The sequence below is a fragment of the Acanthopagrus latus genome, chromosome 9 (assembly GCF_904848185.1).
Source record: "Acanthopagrus latus isolate v.2019 chromosome 9, fAcaLat1.1, whole genome shotgun sequence".
Lineage (NCBI taxonomy): Eukaryota > Metazoa > Chordata > Actinopteri > Spariformes > Sparidae > Acanthopagrus > Acanthopagrus latus.
The window spans coordinates 22830665-22847969 of record NC_051047.1 but is presented as its reverse complement, the minus strand read 5'-3'; the positions used below and the strand labels follow the sequence as shown (position 1 = coordinate 22847969).

The 17305-nt window shown below is 40.7% G+C and overlaps 1 protein-coding gene across 9 annotated transcripts in view; it reads right to left on the bottom strand.

Annotated features, from left to right (window-relative positions):
- Window positions 1-4511: 4511 nt before the first annotated feature.
- The window catches only part of pard3bb (par-3 family cell polarity regulator beta b), a 207362-nt gene continuing 194568 nt past the window's right edge, over window positions 4512-17305 (bottom strand). For 4 of the 9 annotated variants that reach the window (XM_037108816.1, XM_037108815.1, XM_037108817.1 and 1 more), the window contains exons 25-27: window positions 5859-6074; window positions 5489-5599; window positions 4512-5351 (exon numbers count right to left, since the gene is read on the bottom strand). In XM_037108816.1, coding sequence (XP_036964711.1) covers window positions 5237-5351; window positions 5489-5599; window positions 5859-6074 — 442 coding nt within the window. In that variant the 3' untranslated portion in view covers window positions 4512-5236. Of the gene's footprint in view, window positions 5352-5455; window positions 5600-5858; window positions 6075-9170; window positions 9521-17305 lie in introns of those variants that run through there. The other 5 variants (XM_037108820.1, XM_037108824.1, XM_037108818.1 and 2 more) reach the window with 4 other exon arrangements.

Below are 17305 nucleotides of genomic sequence, written 5' to 3'. Positions count from 1 at the left end.
CATTTTCTAGATCTATGTTGAACACTGTGCACAAAATGAACCTTGGCAGTGACTCGGGAGAATTTAATTACTTCCTCTCCCGCTCCCCCATTGGACGAGAGGTCTGGGATATGCTAATTAAGCCTTGACTGATAAAATGCTCCCATGGCCTCTCTGTCTCATTACTACTAACTTCTGTGATTGCAGCCCTGAGTCCAGCACCCATAGTGTGTGATAAATACAAAAAAAAGCACCTGAAGCGACAGGCTGGGACTAAATACTTATTAAGCGCAGGGATATGACCTAGTAGTTTGATGGCACCATGCCAGAGGAACTCAGAAAAACTTTCTGCCACAATCAGCGCACCTTATCTTCTTTTTCTAATTGATAATTAGTCTTGCATTAATTTGGGGCCAACATCTATCTCTTATCACAAAGGTACAATTTATCTGCAGCTTAAACGATGGACTAAATTGGGTTGGCAATGTTAATGACTCACCTTGCAGTGTATGGGGGACATGAGGGAAATAATTTCTCCTGACTCATATTTAATTAACCTTAGCAGATGTGCTGGGCATGCACTGTAGCTTGAAAAAAAAAAAAAGACGAGGCACATGTTTAAAACATTTAACAGATGACATCTCGGGCACATCCCGTCTTAAATTGTATATTTTAATGCAAAACAAATCAAAACAAAGTGTTATATACATAAATATAAAATGTAGGAAAAACAATCATCGTTATTGTTACAGCTTTATAAAATGAGATTTGTTTTTTTGGGTGGATTTTTGGATATAAGATGTTTAATACAAAAACGCTATATATCTAAGACAGAGAGGTCGTACTGTATAGTGGACTCCTTCGTGTTCTGGTCTCTGTACAGGGAGAACCAGGACCAGAACTCCTCATATAGAAGACTCTGGTTTGTACCTTCAGCTTGTGCAACTCACATTATACTGCCAAAAACAATCACATCTGCCGTACTCACAGAATGTCTGACATGCTGACCACGCTACGCAAACTGACTTCATTCTCCTTTTTTTCTGTATTTTTCTTCTAATGTTTTGAAAAAAACAAGGTTGAAAATTGGTTATTTGCGTGCTAGTATGAAAAATTTGTCTTCTTTTTTTAAAACAGAGGATTATCTCTCAGGTGACCCTTCCTAAGCCCCGCCCATGTTGGCTGACTGGCTAGCTAACGTATAAAGGTCAGCACCAATCTCATGGTCCTCGGCCTCTATGAAAAGTATGTTTGGCACTAAGAATTTGTGGCTTCCCGTGTTTTTCTTCAGACTGGAGCGATTTGGCCCCAATGCACATGGTTTTTCTGTGTTTTCATAGTCACATAGTTAAAAACAAGGTTGAAAATTGGTTACTATCATAATTACCGCTAATTATGTCAATGTAAATTGCGTATAAAAGTGATAAAAACCACCAAGAACTGAAGCCATCAGTGTACCTCTCTCTGACAGTAGCATGGTAACAGCATCCAAACGCTCCGTGGCTCTGACAGACTCAACCAACAACACAGACTACCATTAAAAAAACAATTACGTACGAAAAAATAAATGCTTGTGAAGAGTTACATACGTGTTATTTGCGTGCTAGTATCAAGAGGAGTAACAATAATACACCTTCATGTAATGTTCACATCTCAGCGTACTGTAGCTCCATAAAGCTTCACCAGACACCGACTCAGCATTCAGATACACACAGTTCAGAAAACTTCTTCCAGTTTTGCATTCTGATCATTCCGTCTTAAAGAAGCACAACATGTGTCCACGCGGCCCCAGCAGATCATTTTCTCCGGTGATTCATCTCCTTCTAAATAAGTTTTAATGTAGCTTAATGATCAGCTGTTTCTGCTGCCGGAGTCTTCACTGACGTTAGCGCCATTATTCTAAATATCTCCCAAGACTTCGGCCCATTTTTCTCTTGTCGATGGTCCGGGTGACTCGTTTTGTTTCTTCTTCTTGGTCTTGTTTCTTCTTTCCATTTTCATTTTTTTGTTTATTTTTTGTGACCTCTACTTTGTCTACTCTGTTGACACCTGTAGTGAATCGCCTATACCATCAACTTCTGATGAAAATGTTGACGAGACACTTCATTTTCTTTCCTTTTTCCATTTCTGCTTAAAAATACCCTCGACGGCTCTTGTTATCACTGAGAAAATGATCTACTGGGGCACGTGTTTTATTTTGGTGTTGATTCTCGATATACTTGACAGGTGACAAGTACCAAGACAAACTCTTTCACTATTGTCATTTCCTTAAAACTCTGACAGCTTTATCTGGAAGTTTGATTTCTAAACTGGTGCAGAAAAGTGATAATAGTATGAAAAAGAAAAAAAAAAAATATTTGGAAGTAATTCCCCAAAGTTATTACATTCAGTCGATACGAGCCCACTCCTGCTGCCCTCCGCCTACTGCAGATCAACTGCCGCCCAGATTCTTATGAACTTTCATTCTTTCTTCTGCTCTGTTGTTCTTCAGAAACTCTCTGAATCAAACCATTGTGACTCACAGAGGCGTTCGGGGTCCTTGCACTGCATCTGCTCACATTTCTTCCATCTCCCTCCATCCATCAATACTTTCAGTCTTTTACTTGTTCCTTTAATCCCTCTTCCTTCTCTACGTTCTTTTCCTTCATTGCTTCTCTACTTAGGTCATTTCTAATCCTTCCTTCCCTCCTTTCAGTGTTTTCCTTTTGTCAAAACTCCTCTTTCCTACTTTCTTCATTCCATTCGAGATCCTACTTTGTCAAACAAACAGGCTGATGAGATGGTTTAGATCCTTCCTGGTTTAGTTTCCATCAGTTTTCCCTCTCAACGTTGACCCTCACAGAGACGCAATTCACCTAATCCTGAAATGTCATTTTTAACGTTTAATCCCCGCTGACTTTAATACTGCTGAGCTTTGTGGAGGGAAGCGCAGAAACGTTAAGCTAGACTCTAACTCTTAGTTTCACTTAATTGATGGTTTAGTAAGTGGCTAAATGGATACACACTACGGCGCAGCGCTGAGAAGAGCACTCTGAATCTCAATTCACGTTTCAACGGGGACTCGTGTGCACTTCAGCGGGCAGTGACGCCCACACCACCGGGTCACAGAGATGTGCCATGAACATCCATCACGTCCAAACTACAGTACATGAAATACACAGACAGCGCAGAGAAAAAGAGGCAGCTAAGTAACACAGAGTGGTCAATTAAACCCAGAAAGGGAAAAAAAAAAGCCTTTTCTAGCTGGTTTGCTCACTAGTATGGACATTTGTGAGGCTTCACTCGGCTCCAGCACATGAAAGTAACACAAAATTAGTACAGAGTAGAGTAGTGATTTTATATATTATATGAAATAAACTATTCCAACATTATTGGAGTTTTGCTCATTTTTTTCATTCCCAAATGTATTTTAAATTGCTGTCTATCTTGTTTTAAGCACCGTTATCAGATAGGTGATCTTCCCTGACAAATCTGGAAGAGTATAAGCTCTGGAACAAACGACTAGGAGTCGAGGAGAAGGCAGCTGTAACAATATGAAATAAAGTGTTGGAATCGTCTTGATTAGAATCTCAGAATAGAGTTTCTGCCAGAATGTAACGTTCCCAGGTTGATTAGCATCCCGGTGAAAAATTTGTCTTCTTTTTTTAAAACAGAGGATTATCTCTCAGGTGACCCTTCCTAAGCCCCGCCCATGTTGGCTGACTGGCTAGCTAACGTATAACGGTCAGCACCAATCTCGTGGTCCTCGGCCTCTATGAAAAGTATGTTTGGCACTAAGAATTTGTGGCTTCCCGTGTTTTTCTTCAGACTGGAGCGATTTGGCCCCAATGCACATGGTTTTTCTGTGTTCATTAAACTTAACATCAAGAATATATCCTTCTATCCTTGCTGTCGACTTCTTGAAGTTATATTGCCTGACTCCCAGAAACAAACTACTTAACACTGCTGCAGCCGGCTAATCCAGACCGGTGTTGCCAGGTTTCTCATTGTCGAGCATGTCTAATCTAACAACAGTAACTACGGTTTGGTCGAGTAGATGTCTGATAGAAAACAAAATAAGCAAAAACTCTTGTCACACTGGAATGGTTCATTAACCACAGATTGATTTCATGAATCAAATGACTATGAAAACGTAATCCACAAAGTTTTCATACATTCAAGTTGAGGTCATTTTAAATAAAGTTAACTTTTCAAAGATAAATGTAGGTCAAACAATGCTAATATGTCCCGACCTGAATATGAATGAATATTAATTTGTGGTTTGAAATGTCATCATGGGATTATTTAAAAGACGGATCAGGGTCATCAGTAAGTGCTGTAAAGCAACAGCCTTGAGTGGTCCTGGACTAAAAAAACATATTCAGTCATCTCCACCGAGAGAAATATCTTCCAGGCAATCATCGTTAAAAACATATTATTACACGTAAAGTTAATTCATTCAGTGCACTGTAGTGATTTAGTGCACTGCAATTGTTCAAATGTTTCCATAATTAATTCAGAAACCTATGTAGATAAATCAGACTAGTTGCAAGTATATTTGTCGTATTTTTATAAAGATTGGTCTAGTGGCGTTCTCCCTGTTTGGAAAATTGAGACAAAAGGAATCAAAATGCACTTCACTTCATAACAATGTAACTGTCTTTCAAATTTAAAATACATAACATGGCATGTATGCATATGCTGCCTTGTGACAGCAGAATTATGATGATGTCTTCAGAGTTATTTGTTCTCACAGGTTTGGATCGCAGGAACATCTTGATGTTTTACAAGTTGCCCTCAAAAGGAGACTAAAAACATTACAATGATGTTTGCTAATCAGCTGTTTGGCACGTTTTTAGAAGTGAAACTGTCGGGTGCGATGTGAGGCAGCATCGAGCTGTACGTACATCTTAATTTAAATGGATCCAATTACCTTTGTGGCTCGGACTGCTTGTTGAAAGAGAAGACTTAATCAGACTATCGCGAAAAGACCAAATCCTGCTAATTTTATACTCCTGGAAGACTCAAAGCAATTTAAGTGACTTCAAACAATGAGACATTATGCATCACACACGGGCGACTCTATAATTAACCTCCTTTACCTTGCTTGTCTGTGTATTACCATATACTTCAAACAGCCAAGACAATGTTTGATAATGACGGTGATTGAAATCACAACATTAAAGTGGCTTCAACTCTGTATCACAGGAGTACCGAGAGCTGCACGACACAAAGCAGTTGGCTTTCTGCTCGTTTTTCATTTCTGGACCTGGTTCGTCTACACAGCTGCAGTCATGGCGTTCTTCTGTCTCGGGTTGGTTTGGTGTTGCTGATGCTGTCTTCCTCCCTCCCCAGGATAGCCGTATTGTTCTGGACCGGAATCCACGTGGTGCCTGTAACCCATCAAACATTCTCTATTCAGGTTTCAAAGCAGATTAACTGAATTATTTGTAAAAGAAAACAAAAACAAATGAGGATGGCAGATCTCAGAATTTACCTGGGATAATCTTCATCCACAAATCGGCCCTACCTGTAAGCTCCACCCCCGGCTCCACGCGTCATAGTGTCGTACCGTAGTCCACGAAGGGGAGGGGTGGGAGAGGGGGGCACATCCTGCCGCAGGGGGCCTCTCTGCTGGGAGCTAGGAGCAGAAAAACAAGCATGATCACAATGTCAGAAAGGACAGGTGAGGACAGGTGTGCTCCTTCACAATGAAAGGAGTACAAAACAATACAAGATTTAACAGTAGGACGGACACAAACAATTCTTTCCATCCTAATACAAGAAAAAAATGAATAAAAGAGTTGTGGACTACAGTCAGACCACTCATGTAAGACTAGAACTCTACGTACATTATTATGAATCATGTGACATAAAGCAACCTCCATGCATTTCATTACCTGGGGTGGGGGTAGTACCCAGGGTCGACGCCCCGCGGGTCACCTGGCCGTGAGTACGGTTGGCTGGGTGGGTATCCAGAGTAAGACGGTCCAGACTGGGAGTTGGGGTTCGGGTAGGACGGGGATTGAGGGTACCCCTGTGGGGGCTGGGGAGGTCCGGGGTAATGACCTGACCAGGGCTGCATGGGGTAGTCAGCCGGATCCATTGGACCTCGTCTGGAGAAAAGAAAGACAGAACTGTTACAGAAATGATGAAGAAATATAGTGAGTGAGCTTATAGTTCTTTGACCAATCAAAAGGGAGGATATATATATATATATATATATATATATATATATGTATAAAGGAAGAGTCAAACACACACACACACACACACACACAGCCCATCCCAGCCAAAGATCACATAGCAGCAGAATATAAGTGACATGTGACAGTTTTAAGTAGGCTGGGGCTCAGTTAACATGCACGCTAACACACACACACACACACACAGCTGTGGTAATCCAGTCCAGTCCTGTTAATAGATATCGATGTCCTGTGCCCAGTGGATAGCGAGTACACAAACATGTGTCATCCACATAGCTCACATTATCAGGTATTACATTTTATCTCTCTGTCTTTCTGTCTCTTCATACGTCTGCGTTCGTTTCTCAACCCGACTCATTTCTCTTTCAGTGTGTCAGTGTCCTCTAAAAAGGTTTTCTAATAAAGGTGTTTTTAAGTTTATATTCTTTGTATCTTTTTAATTCCACTAAACTTTATTCTATTTGTATGTGCCAACTGCTTAATTAAACATTATTTTCATCTGTGTTTTCTGGTTGGTTTTATCTTCCACTGTTATTAGTTTTAATTCTCTTTTATTACTTCATAGTTTATCATTGTGTTTTTGTGTTTATTTTGGTTATGATAAGTGCGATAAAAATGAAGTTATTATGATTATATTATTAATATTGTATTCTTTTAACCTTTTTTAATTCAAAATAATTATCATGTGTAGTATTTCAGATATATTACTCATATTTTATGGCTGTCTTGGAGTGCATTAGTCTCTAAGTTTGTTTTTTTTAACATCCCATGTTTTTGTCACTTGTTAAGCACTTTGAATCACATTTTGATATGTTTGAACGGTGCTAAATATAATCAGATTGATTTTTTTGTACCTGTATTAATGCATGTTAGGTGTGTGCATATATTAATAAAGTCTGCACCGTTTAGGATATTAATGTACTTCAAACTAATGTGTAGTGAAGCATGCACTTGTTAAAATGTGGTCACATGTAACTCTCACTGAGAGATTGATTAATATGCATAATTGAGTGGGTGGAGCTCTGCAGCCTCCAGCCAATCACAAAGGTGACCCGTCGCCTGTTGCCTGGCGATAATGTTAATATGGACACGACCGCGGAGACACACACGCAGATTTGAACATGAATACTTGCAGAGAGTGAGCACACACTCATGGCGCGCTGGTGGTCTCCATGCTGACGCCTGTGTGTGTCAATTTGGGTGGTCAGCAGTGGAAAGTGTCTAACTAACTACATGCCCGTCATGTTTGGGATGTCTGCTGCTGCCCCGCCTGGCTCCATATCTGCCGTGAGATATGGAGCCAGGCGCGCACACACACACACACACACACACACGCGCGCACACACACACACACACACACATTGCATTTCTGCTTCTCTGTCAACCCATCCCTTGTCTGTCTCCTACTTTTTCGACTTATTCTGCTACAGTTATTGTAAGTCACTCACTGGGTGAGTATATCGGCTGCATGTCTCAGATGTCTCCCTTCCTGAGAGCCGCAGCCGTTTTGTCTGCGTCTCTCCGGTTAGAAAGCCTACCAAACGCGTCGAGTCGGCCAGCTGCCCCGTCTGTCCATGTGTCTGACTGCCTCTCTGTCTCTCTCTTTAGATGGTTTACAGCTACAAGTCTGGCTGCCAGCCAATCCGCATGGCCTGCTATCCATCTCTGTATACCTGTGCCCATATCAGTGGGTCAATCCGTCACTCAGCGTTCTGCCCCTTCGGCCACATCAATGTCACCAAGGCAGAGATAAGAGCGGCTGAGAGGTGACGGGGAGGTGAAGAAGGCTTGACAGAGAGGGGACAGAGGGAGATAAGATGGAAAGGAAGGAGGGGAGGGCAGGAGAGGTGTAGGGGGAGACATGAGGGAGAGATGAAGATAAGACAAAGATAAGAGGAGAAAGAGAGAAGTGTGAAGAAGAAGCAGTAAGAAAAAGTTACCATCAGTAAAGTTTACAGTTAATTAAGAGTCATCAGCAGCTTGTGTGAACAAACTGCGTAACTATGGCCTGTGAAAGACGAACAATTCATATCAACAAACGTGTAAATAGAGAGAAATTAAACAGCCATGAAATTGATGATCTATTGAAGATGGGAAGACAGAAAATATAAAAATACATAGTGAAGAAAAACGAAACAAGATGGGCCAGGTCAGTCACCAGCATAAAATCTTGGCAGTTAACATTTCTGTGAATCAGGACTATGTTCACATTTTGAGGTGTTGTACGTACCAAACTGACCTTTCTACTACACATGTCTATCATGTGTACATATCCATGACCGAACTCTCATACCAGGATGTGGAGGAGTCAAACTAGACAAGGCTGCCAATCCAGTGATGGCAGTTCACGTCTGCATTTCAACATTCTGATTTTGCACAAGGTGTTTCAATATTTGTAAGTGAGAAACCACAAGATATCTTTAAGGAGACCTCGGGGAAATTTTCAGACACATTTGTGGTGACCAAACAGGTATTTTTAAGCCAAAATGTGAACTTTTTTCAGAAAAGTTAAGTTTCGTCATATCTGTGTTTTACATTTAACATTCATTGCCAACATTTATTGTGCTGACTGGTTTGGATGAGGATAAAAGGCCGAAGGACTGACAGGCTGGTATTCCTTCCATTATTTTAGAAGACAATTTTGTGGATCAGACGCCTAAAAAGATCAACTTTGTTTCCAAGTCATGACTATATTCAACTCTGTGATCTTTCAGTGGTTACAGTTATAAACCACTGCAAATGCTGGTGCTGCTCTGACTAAAGAATTTGTTGTTCTCGGTTGGGGTGCTTGGATTTCAATGCGATCTCCAAACCTCTGTCACCGCCTTAAGGGAATGTAACAGATCTAATGAAAGTTGAATGGAAAACATATGGAACATGTTAGATCAGTTTATTGGAGTTTGGGGGTTTAACAGGTGCTGGATGAAGCTGGAAATATTATAAAAAGGAAAACAAAAGGAGAATCACACATGTAAGCAGTAAAGGAAAAATAATTGGGGCCAAATCTCGAATTTGCTTTTTGTAGTTTAAATTTTACATTATCCTCAAGCCAGAACAAGTCAGAACAAAGTGGCTCTGTAAATGCAATGGACATTTTGCAGACAAAAAGGATTAATCCTGTTGTCAAGTCAAAAATGAACCAGACGGATTAATTGATAATGAAAAAAAATAATCATTAGTTGCAGCCTTAGAATCTTCTGAGAGTTTCCATATTGGAAACAGAGTGGAAATCCAGCGGGGATCTTCAGGGAATTCACTGTAAATCCGGTGGCAAGTTTGGAATTTCTCCCTCCAGGAACCCAGTCAGCACTGCACAGCAGCTGGGGATTATGGGGTAATGAGGATGGAACCCATTACTGGCACACACACACACACACACACACACACACACACACACACACACACACACACACACACACACAGTGCAAACCTTAGTTTAAATACAGTGCTAGTTCCTAATCACCCCCTTCCAAACCCCACGTACTCTGGAGGAGGCAAATTGGCACACAGCTGGAGAGGAGTTAAGACCAAATGAGGAGGCTGATGGTCTGTGTGTGTGTGTGTGTGTGTGTGTGTGTGTGTGTGTGTGTGTGTGTGTGTGTGTGTGCATGTGTGAGAGAGAGAGAGAGAGAGAGAGAGAGAGTGAGAGGAACACAGAGAAAGATAGAAACAGATGTAATGAATGAGAACAGCTTCCTGGCACATGCAACAACTAGTTTAACATAATTGAGAGAGTAATCAAAGCAAAATGAAAGAATTGAAAACATCCCAGGCAGAGCAGAAAATGTCTCAGTGTGGGAGGAGATCCAGCTACCTGCTCACGGATGACTTCTTTCAACGTGGATAGTGCATAGGTTAGATAACTGAAAAGGATAATTGGAAAGATTTCTCCCCATGTGTGACAGTAATTGAGAGTAATGTGAGCCTTTCTAATTTCCTGGTATTTAAGGGATTTCAGATGGATTTTGGGGGAAACAACGAGTTGTTCTATGTCCTCAGCACCTGCCCCTCTCTCTCATAAACACACTTTCACTTACTCTTTCTAACAGGGGCTGGATACAGCTGTTATGTTAGTATGAACACACACACACACACACACACACACACACACACACACACACACACACACACAAATTCTCACACACATTCACCGCCATCGATCATCCCGGCCTGTCTTAGAGAGACACAAATACCTTTAAGAAAAAGAGACAAGACGCGGCAGTGTGACACAACACATTAAAAAACTCCTGAGAGCCAATGACAGCCACATGTCAGATGGATCGTCTCAATAAAACAGTGACGCACAAACACCAACAACACCGCCTCAAAATGAAAGAGGGAGGAAAAGTTCCAGATGAGGAGAGGGAGGCTCGGAGAAGGTGAGGGACAGAGCGAAGAGTGATATGAAACGACGAGGAGAAAAACTACTGCGGCATTAATTCATTTATTTCTTTATGAGTCTTCACGGCGCCCACCTTGTGTTGGCATCCATTTAAAACTGATTTTAGGCTCGAGCTTGGGAGAGCACTTCATATATTCAAATTGCATTCAACAGTGTCAGATTCTTTGTCAATGAGAGTCACGATATTTTGACAGCGCGGTAATAAAATAGATTAATAGCTCAAATTGTTCCACAACTGCTGTCGTAATGTCATTTGGTGAGCCGCGGTGAAAACGGAGCGGCTGCGGTATAATGTCCCCCGAGTTAAAACTAAGTTTAGCTCAGCTCCATCTTCTTAATGCGATACTTCATTATGAGGCTTTAATCACAGAGGCATCACAGTCCAAACAATGAGGCAATATAAGCTTAAGTGAGAAATAATGAAGGGTGGATAAATATTTCATCTTCTATCTGAGGATGGGGAGGAAAAAAGAGAGGAAAGTCTGTTAAAGGGAAGACTTCACTGGAATGAAAATGAAACATGCGCCACATCGTGTTTTCTTCTTTTGGCATATTATTTAATGTTGGTTTTGAACTGCTTAGTAAATCAAATTAAGTTTAGTACATTGATATACGGCAGATTAGAGCACAAGATATTACAACACAAGTTATGAAAGATAATCATCAAAATCATGTGGTGAAAGTTAAAACAAAGTTTGCCAAGGAATGAAAGGAAGACCTGACGCATGTTTAATGGAAGTGATAGTAGTTCAAGTGTCTTCATAGAGCTGCAACAAACAGCCAATAATCTTTTAAAAGACTATCAATCTACAACTATTGTATAAAATAAAAATGTTCTTAAATGTCAGGATTTGCTGCTTTTCTTGGTCCTTTATGATTGTAAACAAAGAGACGTTGGGCTTTGGACTGCTGGTTGGACAAAAGTTGTTTGGACTCTGGGAAATTATGATGAGCATTGTTATTATTTTTGGGACATTTTATTGAGCGCTTTATCATGAATATATATAAAGCAGATTAATGGATATGAATATCTAGACTGGCATCCAGTGGGCCCAACAGTCCCCTTAAATTCAGTCAAGGCTTATGTAATGTCAAAGTCGATAGTTCTGTACCACTGTAAAGTTTAAACCACCCATGAAATGAAAATGTCAAAAATGCCTTATCTCTCAATATTAAAGAAAGTGAGAGTAAAACATTCCTGGATCTGTCCTCTTATCAAAAGGTAACGGGGCCTGCTCTGGGCCGAGACCTACTTTCAGTCCAAGTTTTGTGAAAATCCATTCAGTAGTTCCAACCAACCAACCAACAAATCAACCTCTTGGGAATCAGGTGTTTCTTATGAACATGCATATTTATGCTGCTTCAAAATCAAATCATATCATCTGATCCTCAGGGGGGATCCTGAGATGTAATTATGAAGTTTCTGCCATGTATAGACAGTTACTAGGTGTGCGACATATCCACATACAGAAACACACGTGCCAACATGAGTACACAACGCCCTGTGTGCTGTGTACAACAGTGGTGGCAAAGATCATGACAACTTAAATCGTTGGTGTCCAGAGACGTCAGTCAGGCAGTTCACCAGGATTTTCAGGCTTTATGCAGTGAGTGAGGGCTTTCAGTGTGACTGGCAGTTGTCTTTGTTTGACTTAGTTAAACCACACTGCTGAGGTACAGTATAAGACATCTGGGACTGTATTAACTGTGAGTATAGTGAGAAAACAAACTCTTAACAGAACAGAGCCCAGTCATTAAAGACTGACGCCTGAAGCAGCAGTGAGAGCCTTTTCTGTTTTATTAGGGGAAGGCCAATGAGACACTAAGCTGTTTTCCTACTTATGCTTAAGTGGTTACATACTGTGTGTCTGAGTGCATATGTGTGAGTGTGTGTGTGTGTGTGTGTGTGTGTGTGTGTGTGTGTGTGTGTGTGTGTGTGTCAGAGATGGTATTCTGTTGGTTCAGCTGTCGATGTGGTTTGTGTTGGTCCTTGTGTGTGTGTGTGTGTGTGTGTGTGTGTGTGTGTTCGAGACGACTAAACCTCCCTCGACTCCTGACCCCTAAAAGTCACATGATATTCCATCAGTTCCCACCAAACACTTAGAAGGTGGGGTCAAAGGCTAAGGAAGGGAATTATCAACCAGGATTAGGGGGCATACCAAATCCAAATACATAGACATAACATTCAAACCCTCAACACCATTTGGTAGAGATAACAACCATTTGGTCGAGGACTGGAGCGCTGATAACCTGCAACAGGGCAATGCTGACTTAATGTTTTTATTTTCATGGACATCACTAATAAGACACTTAAATACTGTTGGATTTTGGGGGGGTTACAGTACTAGGCGTGTTTTGGCTTTTGTAAATTAGACTTTTTTTTTTTATTTTAGAAAGAATAAATTGACCATTCGCTGAGCCTGTTGCCCCCCTTTGTTGTGGTTACTACACCTGTCAAGCTCTCCAATTTGGCACCTCACATATGGACATTATGCATATTTACAATGATCAGTTTCAAGTTTATCTTTCAAAATTCAAACACTTTTTATGAAACAATGGGCCTTTAATTTTATCCAGTAGTAAACAAAAGCAGCCGTAGCCAGCTGTTGTGACCTAATGTTCATGTTAAAGCGTGTGTTGGTTGAGGACTCTGCCTCTGGCTGAGTTTTAAATGTTTCCAGCTGAGTTGTTAGAAATGGATCTTAACTATGCTCATGAAGGCTGTGTACAAAAGACTAAGGCTAAAAGCTGACAGGGTATAGAAAGCTGGCCCCTTTAGTATGGCAGAGTTAAGGCCTTAGTAAGAATGTAATTCAAATGTTACTAGTTCCATGGCAATCCATGAACAAAAACATACTTTGACAAGCAACATACCAGAGAGATTTATGTTTTCATATTCATTTTTTTTCCTATATAGATAGAATAGAATTTGAGGACAAGGAATATCTGACAAGTTTGGCAACAGTGAAAGTATCTACAGCAAGTTTGACTGGAGTTCCTTGAGTCTAACTTTGCCCAAACCAAATTCAGGAACAGCACAGGGCTGCTATGGTCATGTAAACACTGAACGCTACAATAGCACTTTGGCTCCCAGACCGCTGATTTTCTAGTACTCCAGTAAGTGTATTTTGTGGCTAAACTTGTAAGGGGCTGACACCCATCCTCAATCCCAGTTTCAAGGAAATATGTTCAGTAGATTGTGTGTGATCATGCTGACAAACCACCCATCCAACTGAGCACAGACGGTGAAATGGACACAGGTGAAGGCATAACCTCCTTTACAAAAGGTAAACAGAATACTATACACTTTTGAGTAAAATATAGTTGGTGACACTGGTTGAATGAAGGGTTAAGAGCTGCAGAAAGATTCATTGGTATTTCATTTGGAACTATTCAAATTTAGGATAAAGATGCAATCCTTTGTTGTGTGTTTTTTTTCCTCTTTTTTTTACTTGTATTAATTTTGTGTTTTAGACTGCGAGCCAAAGATATAATTACTGAAGACTTCAGGCCGTAAATGGGTTTCCAGGCAAAGAGCAACCCACTAAAGAATACAATCTTCATCTGTATTCCTTAAAACAACCAAAGAGCAAAGGACAGAGAGCAGGCAGATGAATGCAAAGAGAATAGGAAGTTAGCATAAACAGGAGACGAAAAGATGTGACCGCAGAGGGCTGAGCCAGACAGGAGGAGGAGGAGGAGGATGGAAAAAGACAAGGAATGTGTCCAGAATCCCTTCTTATTTATCACAGAGTGCAAACATTTACTATCTGAAAATCTATCCAATTTACAGTGCCAATAAAATGGAGCAAAACAGCAGTATCGATGCTTTCTGCCAACATTCCTCAAATTAAATGCCCTGCATTTTTGGATACAAAGATTACTGTTGTGTGTCTCTACAGCTGCTAGTGTTGATGCCAAATTATGATAATTAATGTCTGATATCTCAATTTACTGCTGAGTAAGATACTGATTCAACATTTTATATGGAATTAAGAATGAGTCACAAAGCATCTGACTAGCTTACAGAATCAGAATCAGAAAAATCCTTTATTGGTCCTGCAAAATAGGAAATTTGTGCAATACAGCAGCCAAAGGACAATTCAGAATGACAAACAATAACAATGGTGAAAAATAAACAATACAATAAAAAGGGAAGAAGAAGAACTAGAGCAAGAAGAAGAGCTAGTGCTGATATTCATACCCTGTCTGACTCGCCGTGCCTAAAACTCACCCACCCAATGAACGAAAGCAACCACTCAGAAGCAGAGTAGGTTGGGCCTTGCCAAAAAAAGCAGTGGGCTCATAATAACGCTTCGGACACAGCCCATGATCAGGAGAAGAAATGCAGAGAGGGAGAGACCTGGCTTGTCTCTTAATATTGAGATGTAGACAAGAAGGGTGTTCATAAATCAGCTATAGCCAGAGAAGCCATTAAGCTCAGAACAAGTAAAAAAGATTCTGACAGGGTTCTGACAGTCTAGTGAAAAAGGAGACAATGGGCAAAAAAGTTGAGAGGGAAGACAATAAGGTGGAGCAAAATGAAGATGGAAGAAGAGAGAGCAAATTTTACATCTGAAAGCTGAAGAAGAAGAAGAAGAAGAAGAAGAAGAAGAAGAAGAAGAAGAAGAAGAAGAAGAAGAAGAAGAAGAAGAAGAAGAAATGACAAATAGGGCTACAAGTAAGAGAGATGGAGGCTCCCTGATGGATGTCTTCTGAGTGAGCCTGAGAATAAAAAGACATGAAAGAAGGAGAAGGAAGAAAGGAGCAGAAAATGAGAAGGGAGGAACAACAAAGAAAAAGTAATGGAGGGGAGGGGGAAGAATGGAGAGGAGGAGAGGAAAAAAGGCAGAGAAACAAGTGGTGCCCTCCAGAGAACTGGCATGCTGAAGGTCAGCATCTGCTGAGAATAATGGGCCCTACTTTAGAGGAACGTGCACGAGCGCACATGCACGGACACGAACACACACACACACAGGCCCGGATGCTTACTCATACAGTTCACGTCCCAATGAAACTAAACACCTTTCAGGGGCTCCTATATGTCTTTGTCAATAAAGTTCTGTCAAATATGATTAATCCACCTGGATATCATGAATTACAAAACTGACCAGTCCAGGAAACTAACGTGATTACATTCCCCCGTGTATGTAAGTGTGTGTGTGTGTGTGTGTGTGTGTGTCAGGGTATGAATGTGAATGTGTGAGGCTGCATTAATACAGGGTGCTCGTATTAAAAGAAAACAGCCAAAGTGTTTCAAAGACGAAAAAAAAAAAAAAAAAAAGCCAGAATGAGATGAAAATGACCACAGGAGGATTTAAAAAAAAAGGATATTAGAGAATGAATGAAAGAGTACAGTAATACGGTAAGTACTTAAGTGAAAAGTAAGAGAAAAAGGCTACTGCCAGAAAGAGAGAATAAAATCAGAGCACAAAAAGGTAAAGAAAAAAAAAAGTCAGAGAATAAAAAGAAACAGTACAGAAAGAAAATGAGATGGGAGAAAGACAGTGGAGAAACCCATTAGAGGAAAGTGAGAGGAACTGAGGGATGAGGGCCTTCCAGATGGTGGGAGACTGTTGCCGCGGAAACACAGAGAGGGCAGAACAATGGGGATTTGGAGTGGTGTTTCGCATCCCATCATAATACGGCCATGCCATTTGGAAACTGAGCAATGAAGCTACAGCCAAAAAGAAAAGAAAAACACTGCAGGGACTGAAAATTTGCTGCATGCAGCTACATAAAAAAATACATCTCTGATCAACATTACACGTGAGAGATGACACATCAACGAACGTATCAACATGCTTTGTACGACCACATCATGGGTCAAAGGTCTAATTAGTTAGTTAATTGTGGAAAAACCTTCCAGGCTCGACAAGTGCGAACACCTTGAGTTTCCTGATTCATCAAAACACTCTTTGGTTTGGTGGCTAGCCCGAATAAACTCAACAATCTACTATCATAAATATTGGACCTTCAAATGTACTTCAAAACTGATGTTCATTAATTTCTAACATGTTATCCATGCATTTTTTTCTCACTTTGCCTGTCACTCATTTAATCTACTGTTAAAAAGCATTAAAAGCATGTTGACGTTGACCTAACACGCTGATCTTTTTCTCAAAGTAGGTTTGATAGAAGTAGGAACCCGTCGTATCATCAGCCAAAGAAGACACAAATTTTATTCAAGAAAACATCTAACAAAAAACACTCTGGGCTTCAGTACCAGACTCTGCAACTGGTTACTGGACTTCATCACAAACAGACCCCAGAGAGAATGGATTGGCAGTCGCGCCTCCTCCACTTCAGTGCTCCACCACCGGAGCCCCCCAGGGCTGTGAGCTTAGCCCCCTTCCTGTTCACACTGTAGACACATGACTGCCCCCAGACAACAGGAGAACTCTATCGTGAAGTATGCAGACAACACCACCATCATCAGCCGCATTATAATCAATGATGGGACTTATTATATAGAGGAAATTGACAATCTTGCAGAGTGTTGCAGAGAACAATCTGTTGCTCAAAATCAGCAAAACCAAAAAGATGATGATTTTGGAAAAAAGGTGGCAAAAACACACACCCCTGTCTACAATAGTAGAGCTGAGGTGGAGCAGGTGAACAGTTTAAGGTTCCTGGAAAACTACATACATACATACGTGTGTGTGTATAATTACAACTATATATCTCCACATGCTGTAATATGAGAGAAAATGGAGGGTGAACCTCTAGATATTGGCAA